This window comes from Aspergillus campestris (assembly GCF_002847485.1).
Source record: "Aspergillus campestris IBT 28561 chromosome Unknown P168scaffold_3, whole genome shotgun sequence".
NCBI classification, from domain to species: domain Eukaryota; kingdom Fungi; phylum Ascomycota; class Eurotiomycetes; order Eurotiales; family Aspergillaceae; genus Aspergillus; species Aspergillus campestris.
In genome coordinates, this window is record NW_020194338.1 from 558,309 (window position 1) to 580,994 (window position 22,686).

General features: G+C 52.8%; 9 protein-coding genes across 9 annotated transcripts; 4 read left to right on the forward strand and 5 right to left on the reverse strand.

Annotated features, from left to right (window-relative positions):
• Positions 1–231: 231 nt before the first annotated feature.
• Positions 232–3,121, reverse strand: P168DRAFT_232065 (putative C2H2 finger domain protein; the record flags this gene model as incomplete). Its single annotated transcript, XM_024833307.1, has 5 exons — positions 232–874; positions 927–1,965; positions 2,030–2,317; positions 2,409–2,879; positions 2,992–3,121. 5 exons carry the CDS (start codon positions 3,119–3,121, stop codon positions 232–234), a joined length of 2,571 nt encoding a protein of 856 aa, XP_024694927.1.
• A 478-nt stretch (positions 3,122–3,599) lies between these two features.
• On the forward strand, positions 3,600–4,932 carry P168DRAFT_302696 (SDR family NAD(P)-dependent oxidoreductase; the record flags this gene model as incomplete). Its single annotated transcript, XM_024838685.1, has 3 exons — positions 3,600–3,657; positions 3,728–4,183; positions 4,253–4,932. The coding sequence occupies 3 exons, from the start codon at positions 3,600–3,602 to the stop codon at positions 4,546–4,548; spliced, it is 810 nt and encodes a 269-aa protein (XP_024694928.1). The 3' UTR covers positions 4,549–4,932.
• A 297-nt stretch (positions 4,933–5,229) lies between these two features.
• P168DRAFT_264929 (putative neutral amino acid permease) lies at positions 5,230–6,847 on the forward strand (the record flags this gene model as incomplete). Its single annotated transcript, XM_024834886.1, has 3 exons — positions 5,230–5,442; positions 5,507–5,936; positions 6,049–6,847. The coding sequence occupies exons 1-3, from the start codon at positions 5,256–5,258 to the stop codon at positions 6,845–6,847; spliced, it is 1,416 nt and encodes a 471-aa protein (XP_024694929.1). The 5' UTR covers positions 5,230–5,255.
• A 1,446-nt stretch (positions 6,848–8,293) lies between these two features.
• Positions 8,294–10,460, reverse strand: mpkC (mitogen-activated protein kinase mpkC). The gene is made up of 9 exons (XM_024836755.1): positions 10,227–10,460; positions 10,090–10,137; positions 9,887–10,016; positions 9,766–9,809; positions 9,606–9,705; positions 9,164–9,520; positions 9,026–9,104; positions 8,748–8,931; positions 8,294–8,683 (listed from the first exon to the last, which is right to left on the reverse strand). The coding sequence occupies exons 1-9, from the start codon at positions 10,277–10,279 to the stop codon at positions 8,563–8,565; spliced, it is 1,116 nt and encodes a 371-aa protein (XP_024694930.1). The 5' UTR covers positions 10,280–10,460; the 3' UTR covers positions 8,294–8,562.
• Positions 10,461–10,695: 235 nt separating this feature from the next.
• P168DRAFT_309380 (putative DEAD box helicase involved in nonsense mediated decay) lies at positions 10,696–14,361 on the reverse strand (the record flags this gene model as incomplete). The annotated part of the gene is made up of 5 exons (XM_024839294.1): positions 10,696–11,305; positions 11,377–11,470; positions 11,523–13,552; positions 13,609–13,967; positions 14,032–14,361. The coding sequence occupies 5 exons, from the start codon at positions 14,359–14,361 to the stop codon at positions 10,858–10,860; spliced, it is 3,261 nt and encodes a 1,086-aa protein (XP_024694931.1). The 3' UTR covers positions 10,696–10,857.
• Positions 14,362–15,168: 807 nt separating this feature from the next.
• On the forward strand, positions 15,169–17,798 carry P168DRAFT_264936 (WD40 repeat domain-containing protein). The gene is made up of 3 exons (XM_024834887.1): positions 15,169–15,437; positions 15,496–17,149; positions 17,241–17,798. The coding sequence occupies exons 1-3, from the start codon at positions 15,407–15,409 to the stop codon at positions 17,467–17,469; spliced, it is 1,914 nt and encodes a 637-aa protein (XP_024694932.1). The 5' UTR covers positions 15,169–15,406; the 3' UTR covers positions 17,470–17,798.
• A 282-nt stretch (positions 17,799–18,080) lies between these two features.
• On the reverse strand, positions 18,081–19,172 carry P168DRAFT_325218 (uncharacterized protein; the record flags this gene model as incomplete). The annotated part of the gene is made up of 1 exon (XM_024840969.1): positions 18,081–19,172. One exon carries the CDS (start codon positions 19,170–19,172, stop codon positions 18,081–18,083), a length of 1,092 nt encoding a protein of 363 aa, XP_024694933.1.
• Positions 19,173–19,433: 261 nt separating this feature from the next.
• P168DRAFT_325219 (PRP38 family protein) lies at positions 19,434–20,275 on the forward strand (the record flags this gene model as incomplete). The annotated part of the gene is made up of 1 exon (XM_024840970.1): positions 19,434–20,275. The coding sequence occupies exon 1, from the start codon at positions 19,535–19,537 to the stop codon at positions 20,273–20,275; it is 741 nt and encodes a 246-aa protein (XP_024694934.1). The 5' UTR covers positions 19,434–19,534.
• Positions 20,276–20,717: 442 nt separating this feature from the next.
• P168DRAFT_339547 (heme-dependent oxidative N-demethylase family protein) lies at positions 20,718–22,582 on the reverse strand (the record flags this gene model as incomplete). Its single annotated transcript, XM_024841775.1, has 3 exons — positions 21,840–22,582; positions 21,292–21,757; positions 20,718–21,198 (listed from the first exon to the last, which is right to left on the reverse strand). Exons 1-3 carry the CDS (start codon positions 22,354–22,356, stop codon positions 20,718–20,720), a joined length of 1,464 nt encoding a protein of 487 aa, XP_024694935.1. The 5' UTR covers positions 22,357–22,582.
• Positions 22,583–22,686: the final 104 nt, after the last annotated feature.

Consider the following 22,686-nt stretch of genomic DNA (forward strand, 5'->3'; position numbering starts at 1 on the left):
CCAACTTTGTACGAGGCGGGGAGGGTGTGCGGAGAAAGCTCTCATGGTCTGTCCGTGACATTCTGCCGCAGCGGGGAAGACCATGGTATGGTATGTGGGCAGCGAGACAGGAATCGGCCTCGATGCTGCTTCATTAAGGCAATCGTTTCGCCGGCCCATGTGACTGAACCGTCCGGTCCGCAAGGGGATTGATGTTTGGTTGATTGACTGCAATTTGACAACTGATGTTTCTCAGCCCGGGCGGAGTAAGCATAAGTATTTCTCCAGGCTGTCGCCGAGGACATTGATAAACGGCCACTGCGTGTTTTTCCGAAAGAGACGGGCCCACAGCTTTATCACGGCAACCCCAAGGCCACCAGGGTCCATACTGGGGATGACCTCCCCTTCTTCCAAATCCATTGAGTCGTAGGCTTCTTGGACGATACACCGGGTCCAGTGCAAGATTCGACTCTCATTCTCGCTCAGGTTATGATCCTCATCCGTCTCTGCCAGAGAAAACAGCCATTTACTGAGGAGCACCGCGCATTCGAGACTGGCAATGGAATGTCGAACGCTCCAGAAGAAGGCTTGGCTGCGGGCGACGTGATCGATCCCGAGTCTGACCGGGATGCTCAACGCGTGGGCCGAATAGATGAGGGCTGGGGTCAATCGATAGCTTCTTTCGGGACGAGGAGAACTGTGCAGCGCGGAGGCGATGCGATACGGATCGCGGGTTTTGAGTTGGCGGAACGGGCCCAAATTAAGGGACAGGCGTACGTAAGCCAGGCCTAAGAGGGCACTGGACGTGAAAGGGAGAGGGCCATTCTCGTTGTGAGGGTCAAGACTGGACTCAGGTGCCTGCTGCCAAACAGACGTCCACGAGCGGAGCGCTCTCCTATGTCAGACGATTAGCGTCTTGTCAAACCTCTGTAGTGGGTCCTTCTTACTCGAGTTTGTTGAGCTCCTCAGTTGGGAGCGCGAGAGATTCGGTCCCATGCGGGATGGAGAGCTCGCTCACCAGGTGGATGCGTTGTAACAAACCGTGGAGAAGAATGTAATTCCCCAAAGGCGCTGGAATTGGATCCAGCAACATGGGAGACCGAGAGGGTTGCAAGAGAAGCGCCAATGCATCCTGGAAAAACAATTGCTGGGAACCGACCTCCCGCTCCGCCATCTCCCAATCGTGGGCCGTCGGGGCGTTCCATTCCCTTGTGGAGCATGGCAGGCGCAGGTGAACCTCGCTGCTTCGGAGAACCGGGTAGATGTTGTAAGCGATGCTGTGGACATGGACAAAGCAGAAGGAGATGAACCGAGTGCGACGGATGGATTCCTCCTCTGCCCACTCGTGCCAATGGAGAGGCCGATGTCTCGGGGCTACGGTAATGTTTTCGGTCATGCCCAGCTCACGCAGGCAGCGCACGAGGAGGCCCTGCAGCGCAAACGCTTCTTGGACCAATTCGGCCCCTTCCCAGGTGGCGTATCCCATGAGGGCCAGAAGGGTCCTGATGTTTTCCAATTGTCTCCATGCGACCATTCCTAGATAGTTTTCGGACGGCGGGAGGGCCGAGGAATGCTGGGAGTCAGGGTCGCGGATATGAGCCAAAGGGATCTGGATCACCGTGTTGCACGTCGCTGGGATTACTTGCGGCGCTTCTTTGGAGAGTCGATGCAGGATGATGGCTTTGGTGACATGGAACATTCTTTCCGCATTACGATGCTCGAAACGATATTGAGCACCAAGGGTGCAGAGCGCCAAGATCAGCTCCGGCGGGCGCTCGTGGATCCGCAGCGTGGGAACATGGATGAATGGCAGGTGGGGGTGAAACCCGTCAAAGAAGGAGGTCAAGTATCGGGTCAGGGTGTGCCGGGAAGGCAGGACAAAATCGGGGATCAGATGCCGGAATTCTTCCAACGACGACGCCAGATCCAGCCTTTGCTCTTCGCTGACCTTGAGCGGCGAGGACTGTGTAGATGTCTGAGAAGGTTCTACACGGCGATGGTTTGTCTACGATTAGCGATCAATGGTACAAGCCGGTTTCAAGTTCCATACCATAATCCGAGACGGTTCCCAAGCTCTGGTCTCCGGGAGGAACTGATGGCAGCCAGGATCGAAAGGGGGAGTCCGCGCGTGCACGTTCTCCATGTGCCCGACGGGAAACGACATGGGGCTCTTTGACTTTCATGCCGGAGTCGGGGACCTCTCCCGGGACGGGATGATGGACCTGGGGGACATCCCCCATGGTCGGCACCCATTCGGACGGCAACCCGATGGAGTCCAAGAAATGGGTGAACTCTTGAAAGTGGTTCAATTCCTCGGGTAGGTACGGTAGCGGTTGGGCTAAAAAAAAAAAAAAAAAAAAAAAAAAAAACGTTAGTCGGAAGGGGAAACGGACAAAGTCGAGAGAGGACGATGGTTGTTTTCATCGTACCTGGAGGCTGTGCATCTCGAAAGTTCCCGGGTAGGAGAAGCTGGGCCGCCTGTAGGATGTCTGCGTCGTGGGTGATGGGAGGCTGCCCAACCAGGCCTGTACTGACACCCACGCCCTCCGTGCTCAACATCGACTGATCATGCGCCAGATAGGATCGATGCTGGGGACCTGACCAGTGTTCCGTGGTCGTCGACACCGGGATGGGGACATCCGACCGGGACGCTATGGGGACGGTGTATTGGGACTGTGCTTGGGATTTCGGTGGTGGATGTTGCTGCGACTGTTGCTGGTGGACCGTCGATGTTTCTGACGCGCGGAGACCACCCGCATGTTCGGGACTATCCGGTTCTGGCTGGGAGTTGGGCGAGATAAGGCCATTGTTTTGGTGGGAAATGCGGGTGTGTCTCTTCAGCAGGTCCCGCCGCGTGAAGGCCGCCCCGCAGAAACATGCATACGGCTTTTCCTTGGTATCTGGACGCGACCCGTTAGCATGATCGATGTCATCAACATCGCTACACAACAGGTAGAAGAATTGACAGATGACCATCAATGTCTTCTTTCAATTCCAAATCAGACCACGTACGAGTGCGAACATGGCGCTCGAGGTGTTCTGTTCTCCGAAAACTCCGGCCGCAATGCACGCAGACACGGGATTTGGCTCCAACACTCGGGCGACGATTGCCTCTGGGGATGGGAGACGATTGGGACAACATTAAGACATTGGAGGGAGAATCAGGATGGACTAGTCGCGATAAGAGGAATTAATGGGGGATAAAGATGGTCAATAGTTCAAGCCAAGAGAAGCACTCCACACTTTTGGAGACGGAGGTGGACACTATCAGGGGGATTAAGAAAGAGATAGAGAGAGAGAGAGAACGAAGAAATGAGAGAACGAGAAGAAGAGACCAGAAAGAAAGGTGTGTTTACGAAAGTCGAACTGGATTAGTTCGTGAGTTGATGGTGAGAAAGGAAAAGGTGGGAAAAGACAAGACCGACTCCAACCTCCACTAGACCCAAGCGGGAAGGATATTATGGCTTCCCCACTCTCTCCCTCATTTCACCGGGGGTTTGAACTGATAGATAAATCATCCACTCCCCCACCATCGTTCGGTCGCTTTATTTTCACTTAGGGAGAACTCCAGACATCAATCGCCCACCATTCTCCGCCTTTCTCCCCTCCCCACACACACCATGACGCGAGAATATTCTTTCCCCGGAGTGGCAGTCATTACGGGTGCGGGCGGCACAGGTATAGTATCACAGTGAACACCACATTTCTGTTGTTGTCTCTGGTGAGAATGATTGACCGGTCGTGTCAGGTATCGGTGCTGCTACGGCTAGAGCGTTCGCCGTCGCAGGGTGCCAAAGCATCGCCATCACGGATCTCAACCATGCCTCGCTGGAACAGACCCGAAAATCCATCCTTGCTGCCTCCCCTGAGGTCCAGATTCTCATGACAGCGGGCGATATTGCCGATGAATTATTTGTGGAGTCGTTCATGTCTGAGGTGGTCAGGAAATTTGGGCGGCTGGACTATGGAGTGAACTGTGCTGGGATCCTCGGAGAGGGACGGCGCTCCACTGAAACTACCACGGATACGTTTGACCACATCAACGGGGTCAATTATCGGGGCTGTTGGATGTCCTCGCGAGCGCAGATCAAACAGATGCTCCGGCAGGATCCCTTACCCAGTCATGACCCGGGTCGATCGCCTCAACGGGGGGCGGTGGTGAACATCGCCAGTCAGTTGGGCATTGTGGGACGCCCCAGCGCGCGTAGGTTACCTTGAGAACTGTTCTCGGGTGATTCTTGGGCTAATCATTACTACTATTGTCTGCTTGTAGCGGCATACTGCAGCTCCAAGGCCGCCATCATCGCCATGACTCGTTCCGATGCGATCGATTACTCCCAAGACGGGATCCGCGTGAATTGTGTCTGCCCCGGTGTCATCGAGACCCCCATGACTACGTGTACAGAAGAGGTCCGCGAACGACTACAGCCCGCGGTGGAGATCGCGCCGATGAGGAGAATGGGGAAGCCGGAAGAGGTGGCTGACACCGTACTGTTCCTTTGCTCTACCTTTGCCTCTTTTGTCCAAGGGCACGCTCTCGTCGTGGATGGGGGATATATCATCAATTGAACCGCGTGACAGAATGGAACGGACACAATGGATCAGACTTTATACTCTACCGCTGCATTGGATCAGAAACAGCACCAACCACAACACAGCATCTCGATTCCCCGCGGGGGCGCGGTTGGGGTGGAGCTATTGAATGTACAAAGGGTTCAGAAACCACCTTCCCCGGACGGGGGATGCACAACCCTGTACGAAGTACCGAATAATGAATAATCCCGGCCATTATCAGCCAGGACGACGCAGAAGGGAAACGATCGACGGCCATTCTCCAACTGCCAAGAGACGCTCTTATCGCGGAAATTGGAGTAAATGGGGGGATGGGACCCCACACTCGCCGCAAATCAGAACCCGCTTCTCCACTCCTATCTAATCCTATCTCTGGGTTTTGGGCTGCAGCTAGTCCATGGCTTGACACACTCCACTGTTTTGCGCTTGGGATGACACGGGCGAGACCAGGCTCTAATTCTAATTAGTCCATCGCGCCGTTATCTGTACCCTGCTCACAACTTACCTATCGCGAGGACTCTCAGACCCAGGTCTGTTATCAAGGGAGCGACCCTACTATGCATTGAACCTTATCATTCGATCCTTGAGCGGCTGTTGGCTGCAGGAGCACATGATCTGAGATTTAAAATAGATAGGCAGCATGCACCCCAGGAAAGTCAATTGCTCTGGTTTTCACACCCCAGGCTAAGCATTACCCATCCACGATGTCTTTCCCTCACGAGAAAGATCTCAAAATCACACCGGCCAGCGGCGCCAGCGAAGATGTCGCCGTTGGGCATACAGATCCCATCAAGGCCGGGGAAAATGACTACGAGATCTTCAAGATCGGGGAGGGACAGGTGGATTTTCGCACCGTGAGCTGGATTCGCGCGTCTGCCATTTTCACCAAGCGTAAGCAGCGTCCCGCTCGACGCCCCAAGGGAGTCCTGGCTAACCTGAGCCCTCATCACCGTAGTGCTATTCGCCACCGGCATCTTGTCCATCCCCTCCGTCATGTACGACCTAGGCGCTTTCCCAGGGGCGGTCAATCTAGTGGGTTGGAGTGCCATTAATGCCTATGGGGCCCTCACACTGGGAAAATTTCGCAATGCACACCCCCAGTGTCACTCCGTGGCCGATATGGCCCTGGTGACCGGGGGGCCGATCTTTCGAGAGATCGTGGGCTTCATGTTCATCATCTCCTACGTGATCACGGCGGCGTCCGGAATTATCGGGGTCTCTGCTGCCTTCAACGCCCTGTCCTTGCACTCGATGTGTACGGTGCACTTCTCACTCATTGCGACCGTCACCATTGCCATATTTGCCAGCGTGCGAAAGTTTTCGCACGTCGGGTGGTTGACATGGGTCGGGTTCGCCAGTATTTTGGTTGCTATATTCATCATTGTGTATGTCTCTCTCTTCCTTCTCTCTCTCTCTCTCTCTTTTTTTTTTTTTTTTTTTTTTTGATTTCCCTCCTTCTCTCTGTAAATAAATCCCACCTACTAACGATATTCCTAGCATTGGAGTCACAACCCTAGACCGTCCAGCGGCCGCACCACCAACAGGAGACTTCGACCTAGGATTCCACGCCATTGGGAGTCCAACCTTCGCAGCAGGCATCACAGCAGCGGCAACAATCTTCGTATCCAGCTCAGCATCCTCCGCATTCATCCCCGTAATCTCCGAGATGCGCAAACCCAAAGACTACCCAAAAGCCGTCTACGCAAGCATGGGTTTCGTAGCCGCCTCCTACCTCGCCTTCAGCCTCGTCATCTACCGCTGGTGCGGAAAATGGATCGCCTCGCCAGCCCTCGGCAGCGCCGGCGACACACTCAAGCGCGTGTCCTACGGCATCGCACTCCCAGGCCTAATCATCAGCGGCTCGCTATACGTCCACGTCGCCGCCAAGTACCTCTTCGTGCGGATGCTGCGCAACTCACGACACCTGCAAGCGAACACGCCCACCCACTGGGGAACATGGCTAGGCTGCACGGTCAGCATGTCGGCGATAGCGTTCGTCCTCTCCTGCGCCATCCCCATCTTCACCTACGTGCTCGCCCTCGTCGGCAGTCTCTGCTTCGCCCCGCTGTCAATCAGCTTGCCCGGGTGGCTCTGGCTGTGGAGCCACGGCAACTACCGCCGCGGTTGGGGGGTCCGCCAAACTATCATCTGGGGATTACATGTGGTGCAGGTTCTCCTGGGCCTGTTCATGATGGTCGGTGGTACCTACGGGGTGATCGTGCAGATATTGGGCGCTTATAACAGCGGACGCATCGACAAGGTGTTTTCCTGCGCGGATAATAGCGGGTCTGTTTAGTCTGTATATAGTTATGTACTATGTATATAGATGTGTACATACTTGATATCATTGACTCGGTGTGTGAATCAAAAGCAATAATCATGTACTCTGTTGCATATACTAGCGATTCACAGACCCATGAATGGGGGTAGCCTACCTAGGTTGGTAGTCGTAAGGTAGTCTGTGGTAGGGATAATATGACCATGAGCCCCGTCCCTAGTTTATGCAATATACTGCGCATGGGCGTCATCTAATAGTGTTGACCCCTTGCTTGATGAGCAAGCTGTGCTACATGTATGATCATCACTTTGGTTTCTCTCTCTTAATAACGATAAGAATATGATGAACTACAGTTCCGTATACTATAATGATCATTCTAATTATCTCATAATAAGGTACTTACGAGTACCAATTAACCAAAGGAGAGAGGGAGAGGGGCGTATAGTAGAGGATATAGGACAGGGGGAGTTCATATCTCATGTACAGAATGAGGATAACCATGTATCAATAATGATGGCGTCGTCTGGGATATCATAGCATAGCATAGCATAGCATAGCATAGCATAGCATAATAGCACGACATAACAATCATCATTCTTACCACAGCATGCATGTCAACAATCCACCCTCTTATCCATTGGCATAGGTATACCCCTCCATCATGCATTACTACCGTTCCCCAGGAACCCAGTAGAGTAGACCACACCTGGAAGGAACCAAGCACCCTTCAGTTCAATCCAAGCTAGCTAGACACCGGAAGAAAAAGAATCAAGTAAATCAACAAACAAGAAGAAGTAAAACTCAACAAACAACCGTAAAACTCCTTACCACCCTCCCACCCCCTCCAAGCACCAGGCACTTCACACTCCCCATCCCCCCCCACCCACTCCTTACCTCCCTCCTCCTCCCCACCAGCCACGACGACACCCACCGTCTCCGCACGAGAGCAGCCCTCATCACCAAAGAGCGTCACCTTGCATTTAGAGGCGCTCCTCACAGCAGAGATGCAAGCCAGGGCACCACCGTTGAGGATAGAAGATGCGCAGGAGTGGGTCCCGTTGCCCGAGTAGAAGGTTGTTTCGCCGGTGCAGTGGGTGTCTTAGTACAGGGAGAGCCGCCATGTTGATAGGGTGTGTTTTTCTACTATTTGGGAGGCTCGGGGGTGGGGATGGCATGGGCTGTTGGGGGGTTGGTGGTGGTGAGTTATGAGAGGAGGGCGGTTGAGATGTTGGGTTTTACTTAATTTGTGGGATGAGTGTAAATGGGGGGGTTCTTGGGTTGAGAACTTGTTTGGTGTATAGTTGATTCTTTGGGTTGTTGAGGGCTTGGATGGCACGGTATAAAGGTCTCAGGTTGGGTCGTGAGTTCACGGTGGGTGCAGTCCCCAAAATCTCCGAATGTTATAGGATACGTAATACTCCGTAGCAGGTCAAACATATGTACTTAGAGTAGATAAGTTAAAACCATCTGAATTTCGCTACGGATTAAGAGACAAGGTCTTGGAATACATAGTAGGCAAGGGACCAAGAGGAACAGGACAGAAACATGCACACTGTGCCCAGATACCCAAAATACCCACCATAGTGCCGATTCCCTGGCGGGAGTGAGAAGTTCATGTACCGCGATGTCAACGCGAGGGCTCCCAAGAGAGGCCATTCGCCGAACCCCATCTTTCCCCGCACGACGGAGTTGTCGACTTGTGGATGAACAATGCCGTCACCGCGCTTAACCAATCATAGTCCATTGTCGAGGAATTCCGAGGTGAAGAAATCAGCAGTACTATTCTCCAGTTCCTCTGGAAGTACCAGTCCTTGGTTGAGATCAGTGTTGTGAAAGTCCAGCACTTCCGAGTAGCTAGGGCGATTCAGTTAGCATCCATGATCCGTTATTGAAGGGTGAGACGGCCGAGTGTGCATACATCATAACCCTCCAGGTGTCTTTGGGAAGGTCCTGATCGTTGAAAGACCAGTCGAACTTTTGGGGTGCGGTGGGTTCGTCGGTTGGATCGTGGTACGGTGCCATGTATGGGTGGTTCAAGCTGTCTGCTGCAGTGATTCTTCGATCCGGGTCGATCGTGAGGGTCTTGTTGAGGAGATCAATCGCTGTTGTGATATAAGACACCGATCAGTATTCGCTTGCTGGTCTTTTGTTTCGCAAGTGCTAGCTTCTCTCTCTTTCTCTCAAGGTATTGCTTACCATCGTCCTCTGCCTCAGGAATCAAGTCCTTCAATGATCTTGGCTCTTTACGTTCCATCATGGTCACGAGTCGCCGGGTCTAGGTATTTCCAAGTAAGCCACACTGAGGCCGCTGAATCAAGCGTCTATCACACTCACGTTTCCACTAGGTATTCTCTCAATGACCTCAGGGGGCGGATTTCCAAGGACATCGGTGATCAGATAAAACTGGTCGATATGATCTTTTCCTGGAAACAACGGCGCCCCGCGGAGCATCTCCGCAAAGATACACCCAGCGCTCCAGACATCCACCTGCATTCCGTATTGCTGCCACGTCAACATGATCTCCGGCGCTCGGTAGTATCGCGTGGAAACGTAGCCGGTCATCTGGGGTTCACCGATGCGGGCGAGGCCAAAGTCGCAAATCTTCAGGTCGCAGTTCTCGTTGATGAGAAGATTGCCGGGTTTCAGGTCACGGTGCACGACGCCCGCCGAATGGAGGTATTTCAGTCCGCGCTGTTTTCACTAGTTAGAAGCAATCCTTTCTTCGTCTGTTTCCCACTTTTCCTGCCACTCCGCTCGACGTGACGGAGAACCGTACGAAGATCTGGTACATGAAGTACTGTATGAACTTGCCATCAAGGGGTCTGGCTTGCAATAGTCGACCAAGATCGGTGCCCAGAAGTTCCGTTACCAGGTAACTAGGCATCCGAAGGTTAGCACCGTGCTGCTGGGGCCTTTATGTGATCATCCATCCATACATGTCGTCTAACGGCGAAACGAAGACGTCGGTGATGCCGATGAGCTAATGCCTAGGGTTAGCACTTCGGAATTCATCCATCCATCAAACCTCCTCTCGCTTCATCAAGGTGAGTCACGAACATTCTCATGCCTCATCTGTTTTAGAAGCTTGACCTCTCGATACGCCCGTTTTGCAATAGCCGAGCTGTCAAACGGCTTCACCATCTTCTTGATCGCAACCGGCTGCTGGGAGATCAGGTCGTAGGCGGAACTAAAGATGAGCCCATCAGTCCACCACCACCCTCCTTTCACTCTCTTGACACAATGAATGGGGCGGGAAATACCAGACAACACCAAAGCCACCCAGGCCAACTGGCTGCAAGTTCGCATACCTGGCTGGAGGTTACCCATGGTTCTGTGTTCAAGTCTTCTGTCTTTGGAAGGCTCCGAAGCGTGTCCTCAAGAGGGTCGGTAGTGGTACCTGTTGGTGGATTCAAACGTCGTGCCTAGGATTTCTGTCCGGAAGAATTCCATGTTGTTTCGCGGAGGAGGATGGGTGTGTGTTGGTGTGTGTGTGTGTGTGTGTGGGAGGGAGGTCCGGTGTGTGGGTGCGATGGCGGGTGAAATGTAAGTCGGATCAGGCTGGCTCAGCCATCCGCTCGACAATCGACAACACCAAAGGGTAACGTAGATACAGGTAGGAAGAGAAAGACAGATAGATAAAACCGACTAAATGTATATATTCCGGTGATGCCCTGGCAGCCCTCTTAAGGCACACAAAGAACAGTGATTCGTGATTGGCGGGATGAGATGCCATCCACCAAGTCCCAAACTCACGCAAGAAAAGGGTCGGGTGGGTCACTTTGGCTGGTCCCTGCCCACTCTACAATGGAATTTCGCAAACTTTGAACAAATCACGACTCGGTGAGTCAAGGAAGATACGATTGGGAAATAGCTACACAATACGTTCGGAAATAACATCCCTTGGTCTCCGCGATATCATCGGTTCCCTCTCCAGTCTGCAACCTAGTCGTAATGATTGACAGGGGAAACTAGTAGTACTCAAGGATAAGAGAAAAATAACACAAGACGGAGGACCTTACACTAACCCACTAATGATCATCAAGCAAGTTTGGCTGTACCCGTGGGGCTTCCATGTCTGCCGCGTTGCCGTCTGGAATCCAACCATGGCGGCCATGGCTAGCCAAGATTCTCGGGTCTTCTAGAACATCGCAGCCACCGACCAGTGCTTGCGGTTTGGAGGGCATTGACGAAGGCAGCGGGTGTGGTGCCATTCTTGATAGCAACGCATCGTGTTCCTTGGCGCCACCATTTGCAAAGACCCGGTACCCCTCGACCGCTGCCCGCTGGAGGGCATGGTTTGACGACCACCCGGAACTGTCCTCTGGACCTGCGTAGTCCTGGATGGGTACAATGGCAGAACTCTGCGGGCAGTCACAGGCACAATCATGGATTCGGGCACAAGGTTCCTCGCAACGATGCCCGCACTGCATCTGTCGATTGCACGTCTCCATACACGACACCATATTGTGAGAAAAGCTGCGAGATCGAAATCAGCTTCGACGACATCATATGATTTGGTTGGGATCTTGATTCAGAATAGCGCTCACCTGTGACAGAGTAAGGTGCACTTATGTTTGCAGTCCAACGTCTCATCGCACGGAAGCTCACATCCACCATTGGTTTTGGTCCACTGAGACGGGTCTTCGTGTGTTATATGTTAGCATAGCCATGAAAAGGTGCGCAAGGAACCGACCTTTTATCAATACCGGGTTTCCGTGCTTAATACATCGCAGGGGCAGATGATCCCCCAAACGCCCTTCTGGGGTTTCGTTCCTCATAATGGAGATAACTTGTTCCCATAAAAGGCTCGCCGCCCTCAGCTTTCTTGCGTTTCCAAAGATGTAGAAACCACACCGAGCTCGGGAAAGTGCCACGCAGACTCGGTTCTCAACGGACAAGAAGCCAATCTTCGTCCCGCTTCGGACCAACGAGAGGATCACAATATCGTTCTCCTCTCCTTGGTAAGAATCGACTGTCACGACATTCACATACTGGCCTTGAAGATAGGAGTGACTTCTCAAGAGCCTCAGCAGTTTTTTCCTCTGTCCGTTGTAAAAGGTTAGGACGGTGATCTTATTCACCTGGACCCCATTGAACACAAGGTAGACGAAGAAGCCTACAATCATCTCCGCTTCCTTTTCGTTATATTTGGATGCAAAGCTGTCACTAGACTCTGGCCAGTTATGCGAGAAGAAGAATGACCGACAGTCTCCCATCCCGGGGACCTTTGGACGCAGCTGCACTGACTGGTGGTCCTCCAATGTGCCGTAAATGGGATGCAGCAGTCGACGGATCTCTGGCGCCATTCGCCTTTGCTGGCGGAGCGTGACATAGCCGATGCCATTAGTAACCAGCCGTTCGAACATCGACGTGTCAAGGAAAAAGGGCTCTTTGGCAAGCTCGTCTACCGAACAATGCCCTTTCAGTTGCTGATGATCACCAACCAGAATCAGATGCTGGAGCGAATCAAAACAGGCAGACACGATTGGAGCCTCGATGACTTCAGCGGCCTCTTCGATCAGGACGACCCGAGGATTCAAGCTCGATACGAGACCTCTGTATTTGCTCAGTCCAGTGGCGGTCATCCCAATGATCTTCGCATGTCGGAGCGTGTTGTTGTCCCACTCCCACTTGCCGATTTGGAGTTTTCTGCAATTTGCATGATAGAGGGACGCCATTCTGCGAAGTTCGTCTAGTATCTTGCTTTTTGCCAAATTCCGCATCATATTGTACACGGAGCCACGCGCTTTGGCAGGTATACTCCACAAATCCTGGTTCTTCATGAACTCCAATAGCGTGGCCTTGGGGATGGAGGAGATATCTTGACCGTACACCCCTTCTCGAAGGGGGATATAATCACCACGTAAGGTCTCATAGTCGTCGTCTTCAAGGCCCTGCTCCGCCTCCAATTCTTTGAGTTGCTCATATTCAAGATCTATCTCGTCTTCCACAAAACCGAAGCTTTCCATGTTATAATTTACTTCGAATCTGGCGGTCTTCTCACCTAGCCAGGTGATCAAGGGATCAGTGTCCTCGTCATCTTCGGCGCGTACCCAGCCTTTGGCGCCCTTCGCTAGGTTATTGCATTGTTCCTGCGTCAACAGGCCATGTCTGAGGAAGAAAGACGCCGGAAACGGGTTGTCAAGGCTACCAAGATTGAAATCCTGTAAGTGCTCTCGGATCATTCGACTCAGGTTTTTGTGTGCCATTGAGGCCGAGCCAAGGACACTTCCTCGAATTGTCGTTTCCGGTCTGCTTTTCTTGACATTGAACAGAGTACGCTTTTTGATCTCCGGATCACTGCTTCTACCGCCCAAGCGGATGTAGTCCTTTTCAAATGATGATATGTGCCTCAGGAGCTGGTCCAACGCATGGTTGGTCTGAGAAGAGATAACTATGGGAGGATCGCCGGGCGTCATATTGGAGAGCAATAATTTCAGCGCGACAACTGATATGTATGTCTTCCCAGTCCCTGGAGGGCCCTGGATGATTGCCAGGCTTTTAGTGAGAATTTGCTCCAAAGCCTTCCTTTGCGTAAGGTCCAAATGTTCTATGGGCAGCGCAGGGAAACAGTCCAAGACCTGGCCCTTTTGTTCGCTACCAATTGTTTTATCACCAGTCTGGTCAGCGGCGAGGCGATCACCAACCGTTCCTTCGTTCTTTATGTGTTTGGGGGTGTCGATATCCGGGTCCAGGAAACAGATATGCTCTGCTAGGGGAAACCTGTCATAGGGCAATTATCAGTCCAAGGAACACGGGTAGCAGAGAAGAAAACTGACTTTGACTGGCTCAGTTTCTGAAGAGCCGTCATGGTGTGTCTCGCAGACTCGTAGTATCCCGTCTTAGCCTCGACCATAACCCACTCTTCCTGGGGATCAAACACCGTGTCTTGGGGGCGGGCGAAGAAAATATCAATCTGTGGAGGCTCTTGCTTCACCCCTTCCAAAGGTCTAGCTGCAACCACGGCAATAGTACATTCATTGCGAAAGGAGTCTTTTGCAGGAGATAACGCAACGATTGATCCGGTAATGAGCCGCTTCGAATATTCCCAGATAATTTTCTTGCCAGACCGGCTTGTGGAGAACTGGATTCTAGCTGCGAGGCCCCTCTTTGCGAGTGTGATTCCAATAATGTGGACCTGTCATAACATTTGTGGTTAGCAAGAAAGAAGAACACCTGATCGGCATGAGGGCAGTAACAACCTTCTCATAGATAGCCACGACGGGGGAGTCCATCATATGGGGGTCCTCTCTGAAATATGCCACAGCATCTCTAAGTGGTGCCACGGAGTCTTCCCTCAAAAGCTCGTAGTGGGCTTTCAGATATGCCTCCTTAGACTCCCATGAGCCGATGATCTTATTTGGAACCAACATCACATCATCCTCATTGCTATTCATGGCCATGACTTCCTCTGGAGATGGAACTTCTGGCTTGGATAGCCACGGTTCGGCGCTATCCGGGACAGTCTGGTTGAAGTATGCTCTCACATCTTGGTTGACCGGCACAGAAGATGTGAGCTTGAGTATTTCCATATGCCCCTCAATGGACTGAGAGTAGTGCAGCTGGGGCTTATTTTCCTGGTCCATAATGGCACTGGGTACCAAGTGAGTAGTGCCTCATGTAGTACTTGTGGTCCCACGATGAAGTTAGCAGAGAGGGAAAGAGGAGAGGCAAAGGGAAAAAGAGACTGCGAAGGAGAGAGGAACAAAGGAGCAGGATAGATGTCTGCTTGAATATCACTCAAAAAACACCTCGCAATTTATAAGGTGTCAGTGAAGTACAACAAGCAAATCAGATGACCAGTTCCTGTGGTTTTGCTATGGAGAGCGGGCAGGCAAATGGTAAAAGCCCAAGAATCTCAAAACCCAAGCATACATACGAATTAATTTATCAATTATTGTCAATTTGACACTTTCTCTTTCCACCAGAAAGGAGTAATCATAAAATCAAGTATATCTATCACTCATTGATGTCCCTGACCTGCGACAATCCGGCCTGTTCGTTTGTTGAGATTTCTGCACAACTGGCAGGCAAGAACCTGTCAGTGAAACAGAACTGCTGTGTGAATAATTCTTTACTTATTTACAAAGAAATATAGTGATATACAATCATTCCATCCATTACTAGTGAATGACTGCTGAGGAATGAATCTGTATAGTTCAGTGACAACTGTCTAACCTCTTTCGGATGGACATTTTGCCTCAGGCATGGAGCAACGTGACCGGCCCAATCAAACCAGTCAAACCAACCAAACAGGCCCACTCGCGGCCATCGCGGGCATTGAACATGCGGGCGGAAGTCCAAGATGGATGATTCTCTTCCATGTTTCTTTCGGTCCCCTTCTCCCTAATCCCCATTTTCTTCTTTCTTTGTGTCATTCCATATCGAGTCGCTGCATGGATTTCTCTAAGCATGTACCACTGAATCTCCCATCTTTCCTCCATCATCACTGAGAGGGGCGATCGCGCATCGGACGGCGTCCGAGTCGCCATAAGCTGTCGCTATCGATAGATTCAAAAAAATATCGCGTATATATACCTTACATCAATTGGAACAGACCAATCAATTGCCAACAGAATGGAAGAGGATGACGATCGCGATCTCGGTGGTGAGTTATGTTGTACATTTCCATTCCGCACAATGTGATGCTGAGACTCGACTCCTAGGCTCGCAAGATGGAAGCTCGGATAATGAAATGGACGACGCGCTTCGAGACGCCAATGACGGGGTAAACGACAATGAGCCCGACGTCGACGGGGATGACGATCAGGATGCAGACAGCCAATCGAATGCGAGCCATGCGTCTGACAATGCTCCTCAGCTCAACCCCGACGTGACGAGGACCCTCCCTGGAGCCGCGACGGCACCCACCCCTATATCTGCCTTCCACCCCAGCGTGCGCCCCGAGTGCCTTACCGCTTCTACCTATGATATCGTTCCAACGACGGCTGCGCCTCACAGTACTTCGATCAATGCTATAACTGCAACGGCGGATATGAGATGGGTGTTCAGCGGAGGCTCGGATGGATACGTGCGGAAATTCAACTGGGTGGATTCGATCAATGGCAAATTGATGCTGACGGTAGCGCAACGGCACCCGTTCGTGGATAGTGTTGTCAAAGCCGGATCCCTAATGACATACTGGGAGAGCATGGATAGTAACCATATATCCCCCGTCTACTCATTAGCCAGCCACAGCGAAGGACTATGGCTCTTGTCTGGCTTGGAGTCCGGGACCATTCGGCTACAATCAGTCCGCCACGAGGAGGGGAGGGAGATCGCTCTCCTCCAAAAACACAAGTCGGCCGTGTCGGTGTTGAATCTGACATCCGACGAAAAGTCAGTCCTCTCCGGAAGCTGGGACAAACGGGTCTTTGACTGGGACCTAAACACGGGGCAGACGAGGCGCACGTTCGGGGCCAGCGCGGGCCAGATATCCGCTCTTGAAATTCGGCCAGAGTCCAGTCTCCCGGTCCCCAGAGACACGACCGACCACCCTCAGACCAACGGCACCTATTCCTCCAACAACCAAGCCAGTGGGGCCGACAGTTTCAGTTTCATGGACACCTCCAACGACCAGGGCGAAATGGGCGACGCAAACCCGCAGGCGGGCTCGCCAGCAGACTCGCTATTCGGGGGAGCCGATTCATTATTTGGCGATGGGGACGGAAACGGCGGCGAAGGTGCAGGAACATCGACCAATGCATTCGGCATAGACGAGGATGACGAAATTGGGAAAGCTCTCGCCAACGATGCCCTCCCAGACGCCGATGCCCAGGGTGAGCCGGACGAACCGATGGGAGAACAACAACAAAACGGCATTGCACAACCCCAGCCTACACCTGCAAACGACGCAACAAACCCCGAAGCAAACGCCCCCAACACAACATCGCAACAGCCGCAGGGTTCAGATCTTCCAGACGGCCCCTCCCAGCCGGCAGTCAACGGACTTCCCCACGCGGAAGACCTCGAACCAGCCTCGCAAGGCCAGGACTTCTCTCTACCAACACAGCCAGAGACCAACATCGGTCCCGACAACATTTTCCTCGCGGCCTCCATCGACGGCACTGTCCGAATCTGGGACCGACGACTGCAAGACCCCGTAGCTCGGATCATATCGCGCAATTCGCCCCCATGGTGCATGAACGCGTGCTGGTCCCCAGACGGCAACAACATTTACGTCGGCCGGCGCACAGGCACAGTCGAGGAATTCAGCCTCCACAAGGGTCTACGCGATCCGGAGCGGATCTTCAAGTTCCCTCAGGGGAGTGGTCCAGTCACAGCTCTCCGAGCGATGCCCAACGGGCGACACATTGTTTGGTAGGTCCATGCCTTCTACACCCCAAGTTCACTTATCATACTTATCCGACTCTACACACCATAATAATGATTGATCGCTAACACAAACCAGCGCATCCCACGACATCCTCCGCCTCTACGACCTCAAACACGATCAAGTCACGCGACACTCAACCGTCCCCTTCCTCATCATTCCCGGTCACCGCACAGGCACCGTCTCCCAGTTATACCTTGACCCCGCATGCCGGTTCATGCTCTCCACGAGCGGTAACCGCGGATGGGAGGGTAGCACAACTGAAGTTCTCCTGGGGTACGAGATTGGTGTACCGCGGTCGCAATAGAGCGAAATCGACCCTGTCTACTACATACTGCGCTGGGAGCAAGCGGTAGTTGTCCCGCCTTGGTGATTAGATATCTGTCTATCCTTGGGGGCTATGCACCTGTCGTCGGCTTTCTCTTATACACGTCGATCAAGTAATGAACATCACGTGTTTACACAGGGGATTGGACATTCCAGCGCAGTCATTCTATTCTTCTGCATGGTTGGCAATAGCGTTCTATCCTATATCCTCCCACTGTTCCTCTTTATCCTCATTCCCCTACTCTTGGTGCCGCTGCGATGTCTCTGCTCCTTGTTGGCCAATACCACCCTAGCTAAGGTATCTAGACGAACGATTGACGAATACATACCTACCTACCTCCTTATCTTCAGTCTCTTAAGGCAAATACTAGTCTAGGTAGGAAAACAAAGCACTAGATACTAATGCGATAAAAATGGAATTTCCTATATTCATTTGTTCACACACACATATATATATAATATCATCATGATAGTCATCATCATCATCTCCCAAACCAATAACTCCATATATGCAACACGCCACGAAAAGAAAAAAAACAGATAGTGAAACATCAACCATAACAGTAAGAGGAAAAGAAAAACCAATCATAACTATACATCATAACCATCATCATCATCATCATCATCATCATCATCATCATCATCACCACCACGATAAGCCCCATCCAAATCCAACCCCTCACACACCTCAGCCTGCTGCGCCCTCCACAGCCCAAACAGCGGATTATCCGCCCAGCGGACGTGTCCATCATCATCACGCTCAAAATACACATACCCAGGCTGAGTAGCGGGGTCGGCGGCCGCCGCGGCCCAAGGGCCCGCAACGAGGGAGCCGAAACCCGGGAGCGCGACGTTGGGAACGTGGCCGCGGGCTTCGACGTTACCGGCTGCTATATTGTTGACCGTTACAAGGTAGACGGGGGGCAGGGTAGTGTCGCGGTCTGCACGGAGGGGCATAGGGATCCAGGCCTCGTTGTTGTAGGAGTCAGGGCGGGACTTGTCGTGGCGGAGGGGAAGGGGTCTGTCGAGGAGGACGGCGTCTAGTTTGGCCGTGTCGAGGATTAGACCCGGTGTTTGCAGGTAGAGCACGCTATCGTAGTTCATGAACTGGATTTGGCCGAGACGCATTAGTTTCGTGTCGGTGGAGGAATAGCCTTTTGAGGTGGCCGCTGTCATGTCGATGGGGAGAAGCCAGATGCCGTATGTGAGGCTGGCGGCGCGGAGCATGGAGAGGGCTGTGGAGACGGGTTTGGACTGCTGGTGGGCTTGGTCTTCCCATTCTTGGGGGTACATGAAGAGGCGGTCTTGGATGGCGGTGTTGTTTGTGGAGAGGGTTTTGAAGAAGAGGATGGCGGAGCAGATGTCGGAGGGGTCGGGGGTGGAGAGGAGCTGGAGGTAGGCGTAGTTGCCTGTGCCTTGGGATGCTTCTTGTTGGGAGTCCTGTTGGTCGGGGAGCGTTCCTGGGAGGACGACGCCTCGCTCGAGGAGCGGTGATGAGCGCTTGAAGGGCGATCTGGGCGACCCGTGTTCGGAGAGGGGGTCTGGCGGACGCAGCGCATGTTGGATACTGCGGACCGACTGCTGTTGAAGTATGTATCCGGAGAGAAAGAGGAGAATAGTAAATGTGCAGATGATTCCCGTAGACAGAATGACCGAGACGGTGGAGGAGGTGAGGAGGACCATGGTCACGATTCCACCATTCGTCTCCAAGGAATGTACTGTCAAACACGTATATGGATCACCAGGGTCAATTGACTGGAATGCGCCTTATCTGCGATGGAGATGCGAAGATGTGATGTGGATGCAGATCCACCAATCCAGAAGAATGAAAGGAAGATCGGATGTTTATCCCCGCGGTTGTCAGTGCGATTATCGATAAGGCTGGCTTGGCATCGCACCAGCAATCTTTCTTTTCCACCTCCACACCTTCACGACAACTCCACACCTCACTCTCAACCAACGACCCCAACGAGGAACCCCAAGAAAAAGAAAGTCAAGAAGAGGAGGAAAACAAATCAACAGAAGCAACAAAAAGAACAATCATAATGACAACCCACCGCGCCGACGCCAGCACCTTCCTCGACAACCGCGGCTACTCAGGCCCCCTCGTCCGCGGCGTCAACCCAGCCACGCTCTTCGAAAAAGCCGTCCGCGACCGCATCACCGAATCCTACTACTGGAAAGAGCAATGTTTCGGACTCAACGCCGCGACCCTCTGCGACCGCGCAGTGGAGCTCACCGCAATCGGCGGCACATACGGGGTATCCGAGAAGCCGACGCCCTTCCTCTGCCTAGCCTTCAAGCTCCTACAACTCAACCCGACGCGGGACATAATCCTGGAATACCTCAACTTCAGCGACCCGGGCAGCGACAACGAGGACCCCACGGAGGCAGACAGCGCAGCGGTGCAGCAGGCGCGCGGCGACTTCAAGTACCTGCGCGCGCTGGCGGCGTTCTACGTGCGGCTGACGTTTGACGCGGTGGATGTGTATCGCACGCTGGAGCCGCTGCTGCTGGATTATCGCAAGTTGAAGCGGAGGGTGCGCGACTCGGTGGTGCTCACTAATATGGATCAGTTTGTGGATGATTTGCTTACGAAGGACCGCATGTGTGGTACGAGTTTGTGGAAGTTGCCGTCGAGGCAGCAGTTGGAGGATTTGGATTTGTTGGATGAGAGGGTGAGCCCGTTGGCGGAGGAGTTGGAGGAGATGGATAGGGAGAGCGAGGAGGGGGAGGGAGAGGGTGAGAGTGAGGAGGGAGAGACGCGGTCGGATGGCCATGACTGAGTCGTTTGCGGTTGTGGTTCTTTGAATGAACCAGTGGCTGTATACCGTGCTGTATACTGCCGCCATCTATCGCCAACACCGACTATCCGGACCAATTCCTAATAACGGGTACTCCGTCGCGCGCTACGCGGATACGCCGCGTCAAAGCCTATACCGCCGACTGGCAATACCAGCGCCGGTTTTTGACTCACTTGGCACGGCTTTGACCATGTCGAATGAACCTGGCAGGTTGTGAGTTGGAACAATCTCCGTCAAGTGGAACAACAGGCTATTCGCAGGAGGATTTCAATATATCAGGCTACTGTTAAACATAGATCGCTGGGCCATGCGCCCCTATAAGCCAATCACCATATCATGAACAATATAAGGAATACCGCTGAAGAACAATCTGTAAAGACAACAATCCACCCAACAAGTAGAAAATAAAGACAGGAAAAAAATATCAAAACCCCTGCATCCCCCTCCACTTCCCCACCCACCCCCTAAACCAAGGACTCTCATCCAAAGTCGCAACCCTCCACCCCCCATCCACCACCCCGTCCCCCACCTGCTCTGCCGCCCACCTCTCCAAAGCCGGCAAAACCACATGCTCCACGTGCCACGTACTCTTATACACCATCAAATCCCTCTTGCCCTCCTTCAGAATCGTCGACAAAAGCGCCGGCACACCCGGCTCGTCGCGGAACTCGGAGACAGGCGTGAAGACCGCCTTGAAATTGAACAAGATGCCCGCTGAGAGCGGCAGCCGGCGCAGCGTCTGCCAGTCGACGCGTAGATGGCAGTCTTCGAGGTGGAGGTTGGGGTCCTGTGTGTGACGGATGGCTTCGTGCGGGTCGCCGGGGGGCATGTAGAGGGGTTGGTTGATTTCGAGGCCCCAGGAGCCGCGCTGGATGGGTTTTTCGGTGGGCATCTTGGTGAAGAATCTATATAGTAAAGAAGGGGCATGTTAGTTAGGTTCCTTTACTTGTATACTAACTCTGCTTTGGTGGTGCTGGTAGTGCCGGTGATGAACATACCGATCCATAGAAAACTGCATCTTCTCCCTATAATCCGGAATAGGAGCATGAATCTCATGCAACTGCAACCCAATCTTAGTCCCAATATTCCACCCCAGCGCGGAGCAAATAACACCCGCTCGGAGGAAGTAAAAGCCCGTTTTCTCATCGCGCATCATGATGGCGAAATCCTCAGGGATATTCTGGATCAATATCTCAAGCGGGTGACTAGACCGGACGTCCTGTTCTGTGCCGAGGATGCGATTATGAAAGATCCGGTTGTCTTCCAGAGAGAAATACTTCGGATAGCGCGCGCACACGAATTGCAGCACCATTTCCATCAGCTCCTTACAGGCTAATTCCGAGCCAGGGAGGTAGCCCACGACGGCGGAGCCGTATTTGGCGTAGAGGTCGTTGCGCTGTGCGATGCGCGACTTGTAGGTGTTTTCGAGCTCGATCCACCAGTCGGTTTCGAGCTTTGTTAGGGCTGTGAGTAAGACAGGGTCAATCAACGCTCAGCAATTATATGGTATGAGGGGCTAGGTAAGAAGCCAGGCGCTGGGACATACACATCGTCTGATGATAAGACCATCGAAACGGGCGATACGGCCGCGCAAGGGCCTTTTCAATATCAAATCCATCGTAGGCCTGTGGTAAAGGCACACCGCTGAGCTGTGCATAGTCCGGGAAATCGCCCAAGGCTTTGATCTCGGCCACAGAGAAACCCGTCGGGGTGAATCGGTCGTCGTCACAGGAGCGGTAGTCTGCGTCCATTGGGATAAGATGTCGCTGGACTTCCTCTTCGTTTACTTTTCTGTACGTTGGGGCAGTACTTGGTAGAGTGGCGAGGACTTCTCGACGTTGAGGGGGTAGGGCGTTTGTATAACTAGCGGATGACCCAAGACTGGCAGGTGGGCTTTTCTCTCCGGACGATGTCTCGCTGGATGATAGTCTGCGATGGTGTAGCTTGAACCACGGTGCGAGATGCTTCCTCGTCGGATGTCCCAAGACAAGCCATACTCCTACCAGTGAGACCAGGACGAGACCCAGCACGCGCACGTTGTCCAATGCAGGGAACTCATCCATGATGGCTTAGATCCATGCACCCGATGGCTCAACTCGATTTCATCCAGAGAAACCAATCCAACAAGACCGGAGAATGACTAGAGTCAAGAATGAAAAGAAAAAATCGTGAGAGAACCAAACCAAGCCAGATATAGGCTTCCCCCCTCGCATCAATTATCCATCCAAAGAATACACCCCACGGCAAGTAAAAGAGCCCCCAAACCCTACATATACCCAGTCCCAGCCCAGGATCAACTCACCCAAACCGGAGCGGAGACGCAGATCAACGATAAGAGGTCTCCCCCGGGGTAGCAGCCATCAATGCAACTTCATTCGCTCAAGCATACAGTG

Excerpts from the sequence above, each read along its gene's own strand:
- P168DRAFT_264936 (XM_024834887.1), top strand. The coding sequence starts at position 15,407 with ATGGAAGAGGATGACGATCGCGATCTCGGTG. Across the intron at positions 15,438-15,495 it reads TGACGATCGCGATCTCGGTG|GCTCGCAAGATGGAAGCTCG; the intron begins GTGAGTTATGTT and ends CTCGACTCCTAG. Across the intron at positions 17,150-17,240 it reads AACGGGCGACACATTGTTTG|CGCATCCCACGACATCCTCC; the intron begins GTAGGTCCATGC and ends AACACAAACCAG.
- mpkC (XM_024836755.1), bottom strand. The coding sequence starts at position 10,279 with ATGGAATTCTTCCGGACAGAAATCCTAGGCACGACGTTTGAATCCACC. Across the intron at positions 10,017-10,089 it reads GGTGGCTTTGGTGTTGTCTG|TTCCGCCTACGACCTGATCT; the intron begins GTATTTCCCGCC and ends GCTCATCTTTAG. Across the intron at positions 9,521-9,605 it reads ACTTCATGTACCAGATCTTC|CGCGGACTGAAATACCTCCA; the intron begins GTACGGTTCTCC and ends TAGTGAAAACAG.